Genomic DNA, 18,484 nt, shown 5'->3' on the forward strand with positions numbered 1-18,484 from the left:
GATTAGACAAATCTATGGAAAAGGATGGGTCTATCAAAGGTGATTAGCCATGATAGCTAAAATGCAGTGGAGACTGGTGGCTCTGATGTCAGTGGAGCACCTTGGATCGCTCCTTTAGAGTTCTGACTGAAACCTGGCACGGGTTCACTGCCTCACTGACATCACAGCCACCCAGACTCCACTGCTAAAATGGAATCTCCATATTTAGAGGCAGTATACCCCTGCTTAGCAAATACGGGGTAGCAAGCAACAGAGAGGGTTGCTGCCTTCATGTTCTCCTTCTGGGCTTCCTGGAAGCCTCTCAGTGACCACTGTGGGAAATGGCACATTGAACTAGATGGACTTTGGTCTGATCCAACAAGGCTCTTCCCATGTTTGGTTCTTCACATGGCTAGTCCTTGTGGCTCCAGACGTAGGCTTGAAGATGTGTGGGAAATACCTCGGGAAGTCTTGGGAGATGGGATGTGTACGGGAATGAGCAGAAATCCCAGGAGTGAGGAGGATGGGGCTTTAGTGCCTTCTGTAGCTCATTGACCCTCCCTGTGACATACTGCAGCAGAGTAAGCTATGCAGTACGAGCAAGCATAGGCATGTTGGCTGAGTTTGCCTCCTCTATAGAGGTTGTAGAATTCAGCTTTTCTTGGTGCAGAAGTGTTGTCATTTTGTTTGTTTATTACTTATTATATTTATTTATTTCATTTCTATACTGCCCAATAGCCGAAGCTCTCAGGGCAGTTCAAAAAAATTAAAACCACAAAGCGCAGCATAAAACAATATAAAATATGAAAGCATAAAACCACAATATAACAGTACAACCAGAGTAAAACCTAGCAGCAATGTAGTGGTTTAAAATACAGACTTAAAACACCAAAGCTAAAAGACTAGGAAGCTAAAATGCTAAAATACTGGCATTAAAATATAACATACAAATTATATTTAGTCCACCCAATAACCAATGTTCTCTTGGAGGATTACAAACAGCTAAAAGACTAAAATGTCATACAAACAAAAGTATAAAATACAATACAAATATTTAAAAGAATAAAATACAGTATGATACAAAAACAACAGATAGCACAGGAATCAGTAAAACAGCCATAAAAATCTAGAAGCAGGTCTCTAAAATGCTTGGGAGAAAAGAAAAGTCTTTGCTTTGCTCCAAAAATATAATAACATAAGCGCCAGGCAAACCTCTTTGGGGAAGAAATTCCACATGTGGGGTGCCACAACTGAGAAGGCCCTCTTCTCTTGTATCCACCTGCCTAGCTTCCTTTAGCAGGGGCACCTGGAGGAAGACTTCCGAAGATCACCTAAGGGTCTGAGCAGGTACATATGGAAGGAAACAGTCCTTTAGATACTCTGGTCCCAAGCCATTTAGGGCTTTAAAAATCAACACCAAGACTTTGAATTGGGCTTGGAAACAGACTGGAAGCCAGTGCAGCTGATGAAGCACAGCATCACATGGGCATATTGGCCAGTCTTAGGTAGTAACCCAGCAGCTGTGTTTTGAACTAACTGAAGTTTCTGAACTGTCTTCAAAGGTAGCCCCACGTACAAGACATTGCAGCAATCCAACCGGGAGGTTACAAGAGCATGAATAACTGTTGCCAGGCTATCTCTGTCCAGATAGGGTCACAACTGGTATATTAACCTAAGCTGATAAAAGGTGCTCCTGGCCATCTGGGCCTCAAGTGCAGTGATGGATCCAGGAGCACTCCCAAGCTACACACCTGATCTTTCAGGGAGAGTGCAACCCCTGGTTATGAGACAGAGACTGCTTTGGTCACCTTGGTGGATGAACTACACCAGGACCTGGACAGGGGGAGTGTGCCCCTGTTTGTTCTGCTAGACCTCTTGGTGGCTTTCCATACCATTGACCATGGTATCTTTCTGAGGCATCTGTCTGAGACAAAACTAGGAGGCAGTTTTCTGTGGTGGCTCTGGTCCTTCTTGGAGAGATGATTTCAGAAGCTGGTATTGGGGGATTCCTGTTCGACACTGGCCTATAGTATCCCTCAGGGTTCTGTCTCGTCCCCCATGCTATCTAACATGTACATGAAACTGCTGGGACAGGTTATCTGGAGTTTTGGGATTCGGTGCCACCAGTATGTTGATGACACCCAACTTGATCTGTCCTTTCCATTTAAATCTAAGGAAGCTGTTCTGGTTCTCACTCAGTGTCTGATGTTGGTAATGGACTGGATGAGGGTGAATAAATTGAAGGTTAATCCAGAAAAGACAGGTTAGTTGCTCCTGGTTAGTTGAAAGGCAGATCACGGAATAGGGATTCAACCTTTCTGGATGTAGTTACATTCCTCTGAAGATTCAGACTTGTAGTTTGTATGTACTCCTGAATTCAGTCCCGAACCTGGGTGTCCAGGTTTCGGTGGTGGCCAGAAGTGTGTCTGCACAGCTGAAGCTAGTGCACTAACTGTACCTGTTCTTAAAGATGTCTGATCTGATCATGGTCACACATGCCTTAGTTACAACCCATTTGGATGACTGTAAGACATTCCACATGGGGTTGCCTTTGAAAAATGTTTGGACACTTCAGCTGGTCCAGAATGCTGTGGCCAGATCATTGATCAGGGCCAGTTCCAGGGATCATGTGACTCCCTTGTTCCAACAGCTTCATTGGCTACCAGTCTGTTTCCAGGCGGAATTCGAAGTGCTGGTTGTGACCTATGAAGCCTGATACGGTTTAGGACCAGGCTACCTGAAAGACTGCCTTCTCCCATATGAGCCTGCCCAGGTTTTAAGACCTTTGGAGGAGGCCCTTGTCTTGGTACCACCACATCAGAGGCACGTTTTGTGGGGACGTGAGAGGGGGCTTTTTCAGTGGGTGATCCCTGCCGAGGGAAGCTAGGTTAGCCCCCTCTCTGTTGTCCTTCTGTTGGCAGGGAAAGCCATTTTTATTCAGGCTGGCCTCGGGCATGTAAGGTTTTGTTTTTAATCTGGATTTTGTTAGCCATCTTGAGTGCCATTTTTGGCAGAAAAGCAGGATATAAATTGAATGAATAAATAAACATGAAAATCCATTCTAAAAATGAAAAATGTCATGCTGAAAGTTCCCATGCCGGCTTAATGCAGGTCACCTTTTTTTGGACTTTGTGCAAGTCCAAACAAGACAAGCAGTTGTAGAGCTTTCAAAAGGTTGCTTGAAGCCGGCCCCGGGGAAAGAGTGTTCCATGCATAAGAAGCACCTGCCAAGTATACCTTTCTACATCTCCTGTTTATAAGATCAGAGAGCACAGCCTGTAGGGCAGCTTAATGGGACCTAGCCTTCAATGGGACCTAGGGAGCAGGTAGTCTCTGAGGTAGTGTTAACTGCATCCTTCTTGTGCCTCCCTGATCAGTCATCATCCCTGATCAATCATCATCCCTGATCAATCATGATGGGCACCTGTACTTGTTCGCTGGAAGCAATAGACAACTGCAGCAGATAATAGAGGAGTCCTGCACAAGTTGTGATCCATGCTACTGCACTTAACCTCCCTAGTAGCCAGGTGTTCTGCTTGAGAGCTCCCTCATTTTTGCAGTCTCAGGCAAGCAGCAAAAGTTGGAAGCTGTGGTTGGCTTGCTGGGTCACATGTTACGTAAAGACTCTATTTGACATGGGTCACATGTTATGCACAGCCTGCACAATATATGTTGTTCAGGCCTGCACAACATATATTCTTGGCAACTTGCTGTGGGCTTCTGTATATGCTGACTGTTCCTATTTACCAGGGACAGTCACCGTTTTCTCAGCCATGTCCCTGGTAAATCACTGCCTGTCTTCTTGCCTTTTAAATTTGTTAGCATCATTTGCTAGCATTGTCATTCTTCAGGGCTTAGATCCTTTCTCCAAATATTTAAAAGTGAAATCTCTGAGTGTGTGCAGATGCCTCTGGACTCCAGCGCACATGCATGTAAATGCATGCCAATAAACACGACGGCATTGTGGAGCACAAAGCTTGCCTTTTCATACATTGCAGGAACTGAAGCATTTATTTAACCCAAGGATGGGTGTTCCTTATCTGCTCCCCGCCCCCCCGGCCTTGCCCCCTCTGTCCAGAAAAGCTCTTATCTCCAATCAGCAGCTGATCAGAGAGTAGTGCTTTCCCCTGCTTAGTACTGAAAAAGTCTTCCAATCATATATATATGCATTTCATATGTATTCATTGCTATGAATATATGCAAATTCATGTATGTATATTAAAACATATATATTAAAACTCCCCTTCATGGATCACTGCCTTGTTGTGGCGAAGGGGCTTGCGTAACTCAGTGAAGCCATAAGCTATGCCGTGCAGGGCCACCCAAGACGGACAGGTCATGGCAGAGAGTTCTGACAAAATGTGGTCCACTGGAGAAGGAAATGGCAACCCACTCCAGTATTCTTGCCAAGAAAACCCCATGGAACGTATCACAAGGCTAAAAGAGATGACGCCGGAAGATGAGCCCCTCAGGTCGGAAGGTGTCCAATATGCTACTGGGGAAGAGCAGAGGGTATCTCCAAGTAGCGCCAGAAAGAGTGAAGCGGCTGGGCCAAACCCGAAAGGACACTCAGCTGTGGATGTGTCTGGTGGTGAAAAGAAAATCCGATGCTGTAAAGAACAATATTGTTTAGGAACCTGGAATGTCAGATCAATGAATCAAAGTAAGCTGGAGGTGGTCAAACATGAGATGGCAAGATTGAACATCGACATCTTGGGAATCAGCGAACTAAAATGGACAGGCATGGGCGAATTTAATTCAGGTGACCATCATATCTACTATTGTGGGCAAGAATCCCTTAGAAGAAATGGAGTAGCACTCATAGTCAACAAAAGGGTGGGAAAAGCAGTACTGGGGTACAATCTTAAAAATGATAGAATGATCTCAGTACGAATCCAAGGCAAACCATTCAACATCACAGTAATTCAAGTCTATGCCCCAACCACTGAGGCCGAAGAAGCTGAGGTTGATAGGTTCTATGAAGACCTACAACACTTTCTAGAACTACCACCAAAAAAAGATGTCCTCTTCATCATAGGGGATTGGAATGCTAAAGTAGGAAGTCAAGAAATCACCGGGATAACAGGCAGGCATGGCCTTGGTGTACAAAATGAAGCAGGACAAAGGCTAATAGAGTTTTGCCAAGAGAACACGCTGACCGTAGCAAACACTCTTTTCCAACAGCACAAGAGGCGACTCTACACATGGACGTCACCAGATGGTCAATATCGAAATCAGATTGATTATGTCCTTTGCAGCCAAAGATGGAGAAGCTCCATACAGTCAGTAAAAACAAGACCTGGAGCTGACTGTGGCTCAGATCATGAGCTGCTTCTTGCAAAATTTCGGCTTAAATTGAAGAACGTCGGGAAAACCACTAAACCGTTCAGGTATGACCTAAATCATATCCCTGATGAATATACAGTGGAGGTGAGGAATAGATTTAAGGGATTAGACCTGATAGACAGAGTGCCTGAGGAACTATGGACGGAGGTCCGTAACATTGTTCAGGAGGCAGCAACGAAATCCATCCCAAAGAAAAAGAAATGCAAGAAAGCAAAGTGGCTGTCTGATGAGGCTTTACAAGTAGCTGACGAAAGAAGGGAAGCGAAAAGCAAGGGAGAAAGGGGAAGATATACCCAACTGAATGCAGAGTTCCAGAGAATAGCAAGGAGAGACAAGAAGGCCTTCTTAAATGAACAATGCAAAGAAATCGAGGAAAACAACAGAATGGGAAAGACTAGAGATCTCTTCAAGAAAATTGGAGATCTCAAGGGAACGTTTTGTGCAAAGACGGGCATGATAAAGGACAAAGAAGGCAGGGACCTAACAGAAGCAGATGAGATTAAGAAGAGGTGGCAAGAATACACAGAAGAACTATACAGGAAAGATCTGAATGTCCCTGATAGCCATGATAGTGCAGTCACTGAACTTGAGCTGGACATCCTCGAGAGTGAAGTCAAGTGGGCCTTAGGAAGCATTAGTAACAACAAAGCTAGCGGAGATGACAGTATTCCAGCCGAGCTATTTAAAATCCTAAAAGATGATGCTGTTAAAGTGCTGCATTCAATATGCCAACAAATCTGGAACACTCAACAGTGGCCACAAGACTGGAAAAGGTGAGTTTACATTCCAATTCCAAAGAAGGGCAACGCCAAAGAGTGTTCAAACTACCGCGCCATTGCACTCATTTCACATGCCAGCAAGGTGATGCTCAAAATCCTACAAGCTAGGCTTCAGCAGTATGCGAACCGAGAACTACCAGAAGTACAAGCTGGATTTAGAAGAGGCAGAGGAACTAGAGATCAAATCGCCAACATTCGCTGCATCATGGAGAAAGCAAGAGAATTCCAGAAAAACGTCTACTTCTGCTTCATTGACTACGCTAAAGCCTTTGATTGTGTGGATCACAACAAACTGTGGCAAATTCTTAAACAGATGGGAGTACCAGACCACCTTACCTGTCTCCTGAGAAACCTGTACGAGGGTCAAGAAGCAACAGTAAGAACCAGACATGGAACAACCGATTGGTTCAAAATTGGGAAAGGAGTACGACAAGGCTGCATATTATCACCCTGCTTATTTAACTTATATGCAGAGTACATCATGAGAAATGCTGGGTTGGATGAATCAGAGGTCGGAATTAAGATTGCTGGGAGAATTATCAACAACCTCCGATATGCAGATGATACCACCCTAATGGCAGAAAGCGAAGAGGATCTAAAGAGCCTCTTGTTGAGGGTGAAAGAGGAGAGTGCAAAAGCTGGTTTGAAACTCAACATTAAAAAAACTAAGATCATGGCATCTGGCCCCATCACTTCCTGGCATATAGAAGGGGAAGAAATGGAAGCAGTGACAGATTTTACTTTCTTGGGCTCCAAGATCACCGCAGACGGTGACTGTAGCCATGAAATTAAAAGACGCTTGCTCCTTGGGAGGAAAGCTATGGCCAACCTAGACAGCATAGTCAGAAGCAGAGACATCACCTTGCCGACAAAGGTCCGTCTAATCAAAGCTATGGTTTTCCCAGTAGTAATGTATGGCTGTGAGAGCTGGACTATAAGGAAGGCTGAGCACCGAAGAATTGATGCTTTTGAACTGTGGTGCTGGAGAAGACTCTTACGAGTCCCCTGGACTGCAAGGAGGTCAAATCAGTCCATCCTAAAGGAAATCAACCCTGAGTGCTCATTGGAAGGACAGATAATGAAGCTGAAGCTCCAATATTTTGGTCACCTAATGCGAAGAGAAAACTCCCTGGAAAAGACCCTGATGCTGGGAAAGACTGAAGGCAAAAGGAGAAGGGGACGGCAGAGGATGAGATGGCTAGATAGCATCACGGATGCAATGAATATGAACTTGAGCACGCTCCGGGAGAGAGCGCAGGACAGGAGGGCCTGGCGTGCTGTGGTCCATGGGGTCACGAAGAGTCGGACACGACTGAACGACTGAACAACATATTAAAACAGCGTTAAAAAAGTCATTCAGTCGAGCTTCCTTCTGAGTAGTCATGCAGACTCTTCCCCTGTTTACTTCTGAGTAGACATGCAGATGTGTGCCCTGCTTACTTGTTAGTAGATATGCTGCTCATCCTTACTTTTGAATGGACATGCAAAGTCTTTATATTTGGAATGCTGTTTGAGTGATTCAGTTCTCCTTCTGAATAGACACGCGGAGGCTTGTTCTGCTTATTTGTCAGTAGATATGCTTCCTTGATGAGCCACATCTGATTCTGATAATGTATGTCAGCCTTCCCCAACCTGGTGCCTCTGGATGTTTTGGGCTGCAACTCCCAGCATTCTTGACCAGTGGTCATGCTGGCTGGAGCTGATGGGAGATGAAGTTCAAAGCATCTGCACAGCACCAGGTTGGGGAAGGTTGGTGTATGTAGTTCTTAAGAGATGGAGCTGTGAACCAGGAAGTCCTAAGTTCAAGTCTCCATCCAGGCCCACTCATTATGTAGCCTCAGGCAAGACAGGCATGCTTAGCCTGATCTTCAAATGCAGGGAAATGTGATGATAGAATGGACTCCATATCCTACAATACGGTGGCCATGTTTTCTACTTTACAGAAGACAGGGCTGTCCACAGTGGAGGCTGGTGGCTCCGATGTCCATGGGGTGGTGAATCCACTCCGGGCTTTAGTCAGAACCACCTTGGCTAGCCCCTTTAGAGTTCTGACTGAAACCTGGAGTGGATTCACCACCACACTGACACTGGAGCCACCAGCCTCCACTGGCTGCCCAGTTCACCTCTGGTTTAAAGATAAAGAACCATAAGAAGGGAGAGGAGAAAAGTTGAATTTGACGATCAACAATTACCTCCTGGACTGCAGGCACATGGTCAGCTGGTCACCGCCTTCTCCACTATGGTGAGGTGGGTTTCTATTTAAATTACAGCATTGATGTCTAAACTTGCATCTATACATGTAAGTTAGCATATGCAAACCTTATACAAACTTGTGTCCTCTTTGTCATATCTTTTGGTGATAATGTAGGTGGCCACCCTACCAGACAAGCAGAGTTGCCTTTCTACCATCCTAGTTTGTTTTGCATGATTTTGAAACAGCCACTTGTGAGGTTGGCAGGTGAGCAAAACAACTGGCTGGGTAAATATAAGATTGCCTCTTGAATAGCCATTTATAAAGTGTATCTAGAGATACAAATAAATGGAGGAGGAGGATATAGAAGTTGCCTTGCTAGGTTAGACCAGCACTCAGCCTACCCACAGTAGCCAGATGGCTGCTTCAAGGCTGTTCATAAGTAGGGCATACTGGCTGCATCGCCAGCAAAGGTCTACATTTGGTAGTTAAATGTGTATTTGCTCAGAAAAGAGAGGCTGCACGTCTGGCTATCCTGGTTAATAGGGAGTGATAAACCTATCCTACTTCTTTTTTCTTTCCTTTTTTAAGCCATTTATGATAGTCGCCATCACGGCATCGTGGGCTAATGGCTGATCATGTGACTGATACCCATGTAGTTCTAAGGCCTGCTAACCAAACTCATGCACGTTTGCCTTGAGATAAAGACAAGGCTGTGAACAAATGCAATTGCGTTGATGCTTTCTTTTATCTGATACCACAGACTTTATAATCTTCCAAATAGCCTTGAGCTGGAAGATTAAACAATGTGGTCTTGATAACTTAAGTATCGTGGGACTTCTAGGTAATCCTCCTACCTCACTCTTCCTTGTCACTTCAAGACTTGTCTTGGGCGGCAGGGGTGTCTGCATTAATTCAGCAAGTAAGTTAGCCAGGAATATGACGTTTGGCTTCAAACTGAGAGCTTCTTCGCTGAACAGGGCCTTCCCATTTTCTTCCTTTCATTTGTATCCCACTGTTCTTCCAAGGAGCTCAAGGTGACATGCATGGGGTTTATATCCCATTTTTATTCTCACAACAACCACTCAAGGTAGATCAGTGCTAAGAGACAGTGGCTGGCCCCAGTCATTCAATATGTGGAGATTTGACAACGATCCAAATCTGGGTTCATCACATCCCACTAATATGTGAATGAAAATATCTTGAGTCCTTATATACATAAGTAAAAACCAGTGATAAGAAAATATTTATGTATTTCTTAATTAATGCATTTATACTCCACCTTTCAGGGGGAAAAACTCTCCCAAGACAGCTTACAAATAGTCCTGGTACTAAATATTTTTTTCTTCCTTTATTGGCCATGTGTACCCATCTAGAAGAAAAGTTAAAGGAGCTATAATTTCACTTCTGGTATAATAGTATGATTACTACTGGTGATATTACTACTAGTAACAATGAAGGACTAGTCATAGAGGTTCTTCCTTATACCAGCGGTATTGACCTGATTCGCACATAACAACAAACCATGGTTTAATTAACCATGGTTTGTTGAATTATGGGTTTTTGTTGCGTGTGAGCCCAGAACTATGGGTAAACCATGAGTTGTTAACCATGAACAACCCATGGAGAGAACCCATGGTTTGCCGTTGGGTTCTTTAAATCATGGGTCATCGTTACATGCAAACCCAGAATTGTGGGTTGTTCATGGTTGGTTCACCAGGCCACAGAAGCAATGGGAAAGAGTGGTAACCCCCCCCCCCCCCGCCTCTTTACATGCCAGTACCACAGTGCCACAAAGGCATTTGGGATACAGGGAGGGAGCAGGCAAAGGAGGAGGGAAACAAAGAACCCAGGGACTGAGAAAACAAACCATAGTTTGTTTGATGGTCTGCTAGACACGTCCTGGGTAGGGCAACAAACCATGGTTTAAATAAATGATGCGTTGGTGTTATGTGCAAACCAGGCTATTGTAATATTGGCTTTATTTTGAGTTATTAATTTCAGTGCTATAAGTCACTGGCAGGGGTGGGCAAGCTGTGGCCCTCCAAATGTTTTGGCTTAAACTCCCATCAGCCCTAGCTACCATAGACAGTGGTGAGGGAACATGGGAGTTGTAGGCCAAAACATCTGGAGGGCCACAAGTTGCCCACTCCTGGTTAGATGATCCGCCAAACCATGGTTAGAAGGAACGATTTTATTTATTTATTTATTATTAAATTTATTAATCGCCCATCTGGCTGGTCACCCAGCCACTCTGGGCGATGTACAACATACAATAAAAACAGTTTAAAACAATAAAATTCTACAATAATAAAATTCTACGATGGTTTGAAGGATTGTGAATGTGCTGCAGATTTGCACACTTACTCCTCCCCTCTCAGGAGGTGATTCCCCACTCCTTTTCCAGGTTTCCTCTAATCATAGTTTGCCATGTCATCCACATTGGGCAAATGTTGGTTAGCATTAAACTCCAAACCATGGTTTTCCAGAGCTGCTTCAAACCATGGTTTCAAATCATAGCGGGGGACAACAGTGCCATAGAGGGCGGTGCTCCCTGGCAGGCTGTTAAAATCAGGGAAAGCTTGGGAAACATACTCTGTGGCCCAGTCTCCAAGTAAAATCCCGTTGGGATGGCGCTTCAGTCATTTGACTTGGGACTCTTGGGAGGCATCTCATAGCTGTTGCCATGATAACAGCCCTCCTGTTTGCTTTGTATCTCTCTTCTCCTTGCTGAAATTCTGCTTTCCCCATGCAGTACTCTATCAGACTTTAAAGTCAATCAGGGCGGAAACCCTGCCCTCGTCATGTCCATTTGATAAAACAGTTGAAAATAAGCCAATAGTGTCGCTCATCCGTCAAGGCATCGATTTAACTCTGACCTCTATGCCCTTTTTGCAAGGGGGATTGTGAACAAAGCTTGTGTAATTGGATACAAAGCAAGGCCTGTGTCTGCATGGGAAAAAATCCTATATAGGCAGGGCTGTGCGCATTCCGGGAACCTGCAGTAGTTTGACTTTCTGAAAACCTGCTCACACTTCCTATTGTAATCTCCTCCCATTTCCTCTTATGATCTGGGCATCTCAGAAGTAGGGTTAAAAGTGTCATCCCTTACTCTACAACAAGCTGAGAGAACAGCAGCTTGCTTAAGGCCTCTGAGCTAGTGGGCTTGTGGCTGAGGTGAGAACCAGGGGCCTTTACGCTGTATGACTCAGTTCTGTTCAGATGCTCTAAAAGCACTACACATGGAGGAAGTAATGCCTGCCCTGGTGCAACCACACTGACAGGTGCCGCTTAGTGCTGACAGTTTTGAGTGCAATGACCCATTGTACATTTCATTGCCATGCTTGTGAAATTGCTGTCACACGTGGCATTCATCAGCAGGGTCATGCCAGGTTGGACATTCCCTTCTCTACAGGGGTGCCCTGTACAGAAAGTTTTAGAAAATCTGTTCTTCCTGTCACACAATAGATAGTTGAACTGGAGGCAGCCTGTGTTGGAGGCAGGGACCCAGTCTGATGTATAATCAGAGGCAAGGTGAGATGGCCACTCAGGCAGAGGACTTTGGGCACCATTAAGGGTGGTGAAGAAGGAGAGAGATGGATCTGCAGCTGGGGAGGGGGCAGGGATAACTGCGCGGGCAATTCCCACCTCTCCATTTTCAAAGCTGGGAGGAAGGCTGGCCACAGCTCGGGGTGGTGCCATAGCGAGTGTAGGAAGGGAATTTATTATTAGTAAATCAATGTATAGACCCCTTAAGGCACAACCCTATACAGGTTTAGACAGGAAAAAGTCCTACACTCCCAGCATTCCCCAGTCAGCCATGTTTTTCTTTCTAAACCTGTATAGGATTTTGCCCTTAACCGTATTCAAAAGACACCTTGAAGCGGTTTACAACATAAGAGTTAAAATACAAAGCAATCACAGTTAAAACATTTGAAAGCAAGCTACAAAACATCTCAGTTAAAACCATTTAAAATCCGAAGATACACAACACCCTCAATTAAAACATTTAAAATCAGAGAACTATCAGTTATAGACCAACAAGGTTATTGAAGCCTGATTTTTTTTGAATGCTATCATAGTGCAGATAATATATATAAATGGTATAACTTACCATGTCCAGTAATATATCAAACTGGTGTCTCAGCTGGCAAATTATTTGCAAAGCTCCCCTGCCCCCCTTTTGATCTTTGGTCAAGCTCTGTAGCATCATGTGCCCCAATGGAATTGTCATGTTTGTCTATTAGGAGTTCTGCATCAGCGCATGCCCTTCTAGTGTGTTCTTTGCTTGGGTGAGTGGACTGAGCACTCAAACAAGTCTGGAGGACTGTTGCTCTGACAACGCTTGCTCTGTGTTTGCATTGCATAGTTAATGGTGTGGCTTGCTTTCATTGATCATATGCTCCAATAGCTGCTATTTAGTGGGTCAGTTCTGATTTTCTGGTACCTGTCCCTGTTTGTTTGTTTGTTTTCTTGTTTGTTTAAATGATGCTGTGTTACAACTAGTTTGTCATTCTTCAGGTTTGTCATTTCCCCCAGGTCTCCAGAAGTTAAAACTCCAAGCAGGGAGCAGCTGCATCTGGGTTCTAATGCACATGTATTTGTATGATTGCTAGAGCAAAGCCTGTCATATTATGCACTGCAGCTGGTGAGGTTTATCTTGAACTGTTGATAAGTGTTATAGGATAATTGCCTTTTCCTGGTATAATTTTATCCGCAAGAACACAGCCCCTCTTGAAGGGTAGGCTGTTTCACTGTTAATGAATACAACACAAAGCTGGTGGAGAGGTAGAGCCTTCAGAAGTGCGCGTGTGTGTTGCGTGCTTCAGATAGCAATCTTCCTTTGGGATCAGGATACCTGAGAGAATGCCTTCTCCCTTACCAACCTGCCTGGTCACTGAAGTCATCAGAGGGCATGTTCCTAGTGGTTCCATATGGACCCATGGCCTGACTGGAGCCCACCCAGAGACGAGCCTTCCGTGTGGTGGCCCCCTTTCTGTGGAATTCTCTGCCTTTGGAGGTCAGGCAGGCATCAACATTATGTTGCTTCCAGGGCCTCCTGAAGACACCGTTATTTCGGGAGGCCTTCCTTGAGTGACCTATCACAGTTTTTCAAAACTTGGTTTGTCAGAACTCTGTTCTTTTAAAAATATTAATTATTTTAACATGGTGTTTTTATTTTTTTATCCTGTCCACTATTCACTGCTCTGAGATCTTTGTATGTGGAGCGGTATACAAATATTGTAAATAAATAAATGATAAAATAAACTTCATCTTTATTAAGGTGAGTGATTGACATGATGATGAAAGTTTCTAGAAATTGAGTTTAGTGTCCACACTTCAACCTTAGGCTGAAATTTTAAAAAGATGGTGTTGCAACTAGGATGGTACAGCTGAAGTCAGAGGAGTGCCCTCTGCTGGTCAAAGCATATATGTCTGGAGAGAGGACCACGTTTCTCAAGCTGCAGGATATGACTTGTTCCATGAGTTGATGAGCTCAACAAAAGTTTTTTCTTGGTATCCTGAAAATTTCATCTGTCTACTTCTTCAAAACAAAACAGAACAGCCCCCCCGCCCTCAACCCACCACCACCCAATGTGGGCACAATTTAGCAGGAACTTATCCTATGTATGTTCCATAGAGCTGAGTGATGGAAGTTGCTCAAGAACATGAGTAAAATCTGGCACAGTGCTGTGCGATGGAAACTGCCTCCATCTTTCACTTCATTCCTTGTGTGACCAGAATGTTCTTGGCCTCAGGGAACCTCTGAGCATCTTCCATCTATCACTGGGCAGCTGACGTGATGTGTCACTTGGAAGCCTGTAGGGCTTTCCATACCCCAGTTTCTGATTGGCCACTCCTGACTGGAGGAGAGGTGAGCAGATTGTAAGAGACCCAGTATTGCAGTTGGGTGGAGGTGCTGGAAAAACTAAGTTGAAGCAGTTCATCTTCATAATGGCATAATGGGCTTCCTCTCCCATGAGACCACCACCATCCTGCAATGGCAGGGGTTGGGCTAAATGATGTTTGATGGCCTTCCCAGCTCTATGATTCTGTGAACACAGGCAAGGCACATTGGGCAGGTATAAGGGGAACAGAGGTGAAAACAAGCTCTCTACTTAGGCCGTCCAGGTGTCCAGGAAGCAAAAAAAACCTAGAAAAATGATAGAAAAGGGAAACCAACATGATCTTGGGTTTGGAGCACCCTCTCCACAAGAAAAGGCTAAAATGTTTGAGGGCCTTTTAGTTTGGAAAGAAGATGGGGGGGGGGGATGGAATGATGAGACATGATTAAGGTTATAATTATTATTTCTGTACCACCCTTTTTGCCAAAAAGCCACCAAGGCGATGCACAACAAATCTAAACTAAAACAATAAACCATAAAAACAACAACAATGCATAAAAACAATAAAACAATAGAAAACTGAAAATGTATACATGGTGTGGATGGAGATTTTTTTTCTTGCCCTCACCCATAATATAGACCTCAGAACCACCCAATAAAATTGAATGGCAGTAGATTCAGGACAGATCAAGAAAGTAATCCTTCTCACAACACATAATGAACACATGGAATTCACTGCTGTAAATGTGGTTGTGGCCACTAGCTTTGGTGGTGTTTTTAAAAGAGTTTAAACAAATGAAGGGAAGGTAGACCTCTCAGTGGCTATTAGCTATGATAGAACCTCTGTGTTCAGAGGCAGTGTACTTCTGAATATCAGGTACTGCAGCCAAACAATATAGGAAGATTGTTGCTGTTGTGTCCTGCTTCTGGGCTTTCCAGAGGCATCTGGCTTGCAATTGTTGGCAGCAGAATGCTGAACTAGATAGTCTGATCTAGCAATGTTCTTATATGCACCTCGGTTCAGAGTGACACCTGCAGTGTGTTTTTCCCCCCTTTAATTTCTGTACTTGAAATATCCTTTCAGGAACACTTGGTCTCCACCACTTTCTTGTCTCCTGCTCCCTCACGTTTATCCGTGTCTGCAAAACCTATAGCTTTAGAAATATAACTGCATGCAATGGAATAGTCTAAATAAGACCGATTATGTCATACCCATGAAATGTGCAAAGAATTCTTGTAGGTGTGTCATGGTTGAAAGGACTCGAAAATCTTGGCGTTGCTGTACCGATCCGTTTGTTCTATAGTTTTATATAATTGCTCCTCTGTTCTGATTATGTAAGCAAGATACTTTCAGTACTAAGAAACCAAGATTAAAAATACTGCTTCCTTTGGTGAGACTGTGAGAAGAGGAGTGGCTGGAATTCCACAGATCCTATAGGACATGATGACATTCAGATACACTTTTTAAAAAATGAAGTGCACAGAGACAATGGGCTGTTTAACACCTTGCAATAGTGTGTTGTGCAAGAGAAGTGAAATTAAATCCAGATAAGTTGTTTTGTTTGTGCAACTTCTTGCACAAGCATGAGAACTGCTGTAGAACCTGTCTATGAGAGCACCCAGTAAACTTGTGTTTCCAGAATGGCATTAGTAGTTGTTTTCCTTCTGTTTGCTGGTCTTTGGATCCAGCCCAATTTTATATCCTCCAAACATAGGGCCAGTTCTAGTATAGACAGGCCCAGTATTTGGTAGAAAGGCGGGGCATAAATAAATAAATAAATAAAGTGAGACCTGGGTGGACACATGTTGGTCTGTGCATGCAATTTGCCCAGCTCCCACTCTCCATAGGAGCACTGAGGGTAGGCAAATAGGCCTTTTTGCCTGCCTGCCCAAGTCTTGCAGTGTTGGGGATGCATGGTCCTGAGGCTCAGTGCCATCCCACCGCAAGTATGCCGTAGCACTTCAACCTGTCTGTAGTGTCCTGTCTTTCATAGATATGCAGTGCGTTGAGGCGCGGCTTCTACTTTTCTGAATGCTGCTTTCAAGTGGCTCTTATGGCCAGGGTCAGGGGTCAGTGAGGGTTTGCATTTGCCGGGGCCCTTGCAACCAGCAAAGCTGGCTTTTGTTTTTGTCTGGCGCGCCCAAGAAGGTCAGGAAGCCGTGGGAGTCCCCTCATGCTGCTTCTGATCTTCCTGGGGCTGCTGTGAAGGTGAAAGACACTCTCTTCCCTTAAATCTTCTGCATATTCTGGAGGATGTGGCGGGGATAGAACCAATCTCTCCCTTCACGGAGGGAGCTGCACGAGTCTTCAACTTCTGCGCCACGCAGAGAACTCGAAGAGGATGGGAGTGGCAGAGTCTCCGCTCTCACTCCCATCCTTTGAAGATGATTGGAAACAGTGGGAGTTTCTCTAGCTCCTTCTGATCTTCTTCAGTCTAGCAGCAAAATAGAAGTCTCCATCCCCTGTGTGTGAGTGAGATCCTTTGACCCCCCCCCCCCCGTCAAGGGGTTCACTGGGGTGTTTCGGCTAAGGGCCACCAGAATTCTGTTGTGTGCACTGCTGATTGGTCCCCAGGATGAACAAAGATTTAACTTTTTTAAATTTAAAGATGAACATTCACAAAATGGATAACTGATAGCGAGTTTACAGTTTGGCGAGCTCTACAGTAGTTCAGGAGGAGATTAGACAAGCCTGTAGGCAAATCTAGAATGAAATGTGGGGGGTGGGGTGGGGTGGGGTGGGGAATCAGGGATGTGTAAGGATAATGAGGCTTGTGAGGTCTCTTAAAATAGGAAACAGCAATGGGCGTCCCCCCCCCCAGCCAAATCAGCCCCTCGTGCAGTAGTAGCTCCCCTAGTTGTCAACTCAAGAGGCAAGAGAAGTGATGTACAGTCTGTATGGGTGTGTGTGGGTGGGTGTGGGTGTTGCTGTCAGCAGATTTTTAGAGCCAGATGGAACCTTACAGGCTCATGCTGTCACATGATCCCTGTTGAACTGAACGCTGCTGTACCACCCCAAGCCATCTGAAGTGCTGCTTATGGGAAGGATCCTTAGTGTTTTTCTAGTATTGGTGCCAGTAATGGGAAATTTTGTGCACATGTGTAATCAACAGTCTTTTTCCCCCACCCCCCTCACTTGTTCCAGGATTCATACAGGAAGCAAGTAGTAATTGATGGCGAAACCTGTCTCTTGGACATTCTGGATACAGCCGGACAAGAAGAATATAGTGCAATGCGGGACCAGTACATGAGGACGGGCGAGGGCTTTTTATGTGTATTTGCTATAAATAACACGAAATCTTTTGAAGATATTCATCATTATAGGTAAGCTTCACATGGTTAATGTTCGAAGTGGACTTTGTGACTGGTACCATTCTGCAACCACAGGAAATGGTTGCTTCTAATAGTCCTGACTAAATCCTAGTCTACGCATGTAGCAGAACAAGAGGGTACAAACCTGAGATGGTAAGGGTGGACCGTGCCACTTCAAGCTGCAGCTGAAGGTGTCATCTTCGTTTTAATGTCCTCCCACATTAAAAACGAGTTTCTGCAAATAAAACCCAAAACCTAGTACATCAGGGACAGTGGTTCTAGCCTAGTCTGTTCTGTTGGTTTTCTATTTACAGTGCAGTTTTTTGTTTTAATGCAGGGGAGCATTCAAAAATGGCATTCCATACCTTCAGGCTGAAGAGGTACAGTCCATTCTGTCTGACCTAACTAGGGCCATTTAAAACAAAATAGGATATCAAACCATGGTTTAATAATCCTGGCTTGTTAACTCCCCACAGTTAGAACAAACCTCAGTTCCTCAAGTTCCAGTATAATGGAGCCATGGTAGTTCAAAAGCAGAAGACTCAGCCTCTCTCTTCCATCTTGCATGTGAAGGAGAGAAAGGGCGGATGGATACAAATACTATGGATTCCACTCTCACCAGTGAAAAGGTGTAGAGCTGCTGAAAACATTACAGTTCTAGTGGGCGCACAATGTGGGCTTATAGCATGTTTTGATTAAAATCGTAGTTCGTGAATTGCGTCTTGGACACTTACTTTACCCTCTTATCCAGGTAGGTAACCTGGTGTCCTCCAGATGTTTTGGATTACAACTCCCATAAGCCTCAGCCAGCATGAGCAATGGTCAGGTATTATGGAAATTGTAGTCCAAAATATCTGGGAGGCGCCAAGTGACCTATCTCTCCTCAGAGCCATTCTAGGCAGAATGAAGTAAGCATGCAAAAATATTTCCTTCTACCTGCAGAGGTACTATGCAGAATCTTTGCATGATCTCCCATCTCCCACATAAAAATCTCCCTGCATATGGAAAAGTAGTGCACTATGGAGAGAGTG

General features: G+C 44.5%; 1 protein-coding gene and 1 long non-coding RNA gene across 10 annotated transcripts in view; one reads left to right on the top strand and one right to left on the bottom strand.

Moving 5' to 3' along the window:
• The window catches only part of KRAS (KRAS proto-oncogene, GTPase), a 58,245-nt gene that overhangs the window by 15,020 nt on the left and 24,741 nt on the right, over positions 1-18,484 (top strand). For all 9 annotated transcript variants that reach the window (XM_084809133.1, XM_084809134.1, XM_084809132.1 and 6 more), the window contains exon 3: positions 17,287-17,465. In XM_084809133.1, the coding sequence (XP_084665259.1) occupies positions 17,287-17,465 (179 nt within the window). The remainder of the gene's footprint in view (positions 1-17,286; positions 17,466-18,484) is intronic.
• On the bottom strand, positions 573-12,606 carry LOC146339345 (uncharacterized). Its single transcript, XR_014784231.1, has 3 exons — positions 12,410-12,606; positions 9,578-9,667; positions 573-1,318 (listed from the first exon to the last, which is right to left on the bottom strand). It is a non-coding gene; the product is annotated as an uncharacterized LOC146339345 (long non-coding RNA).

The sequence above is a fragment of the Heloderma suspectum genome, chromosome 7, assembly GCF_057233095.1.
Source record: "Heloderma suspectum isolate Gila_16-S chromosome 7, 16-S_ref, whole genome shotgun sequence".
Classification (NCBI taxonomy): Eukaryota; Metazoa; Chordata; class Lepidosauria; order Squamata; family Helodermatidae; genus Heloderma; species Heloderma suspectum.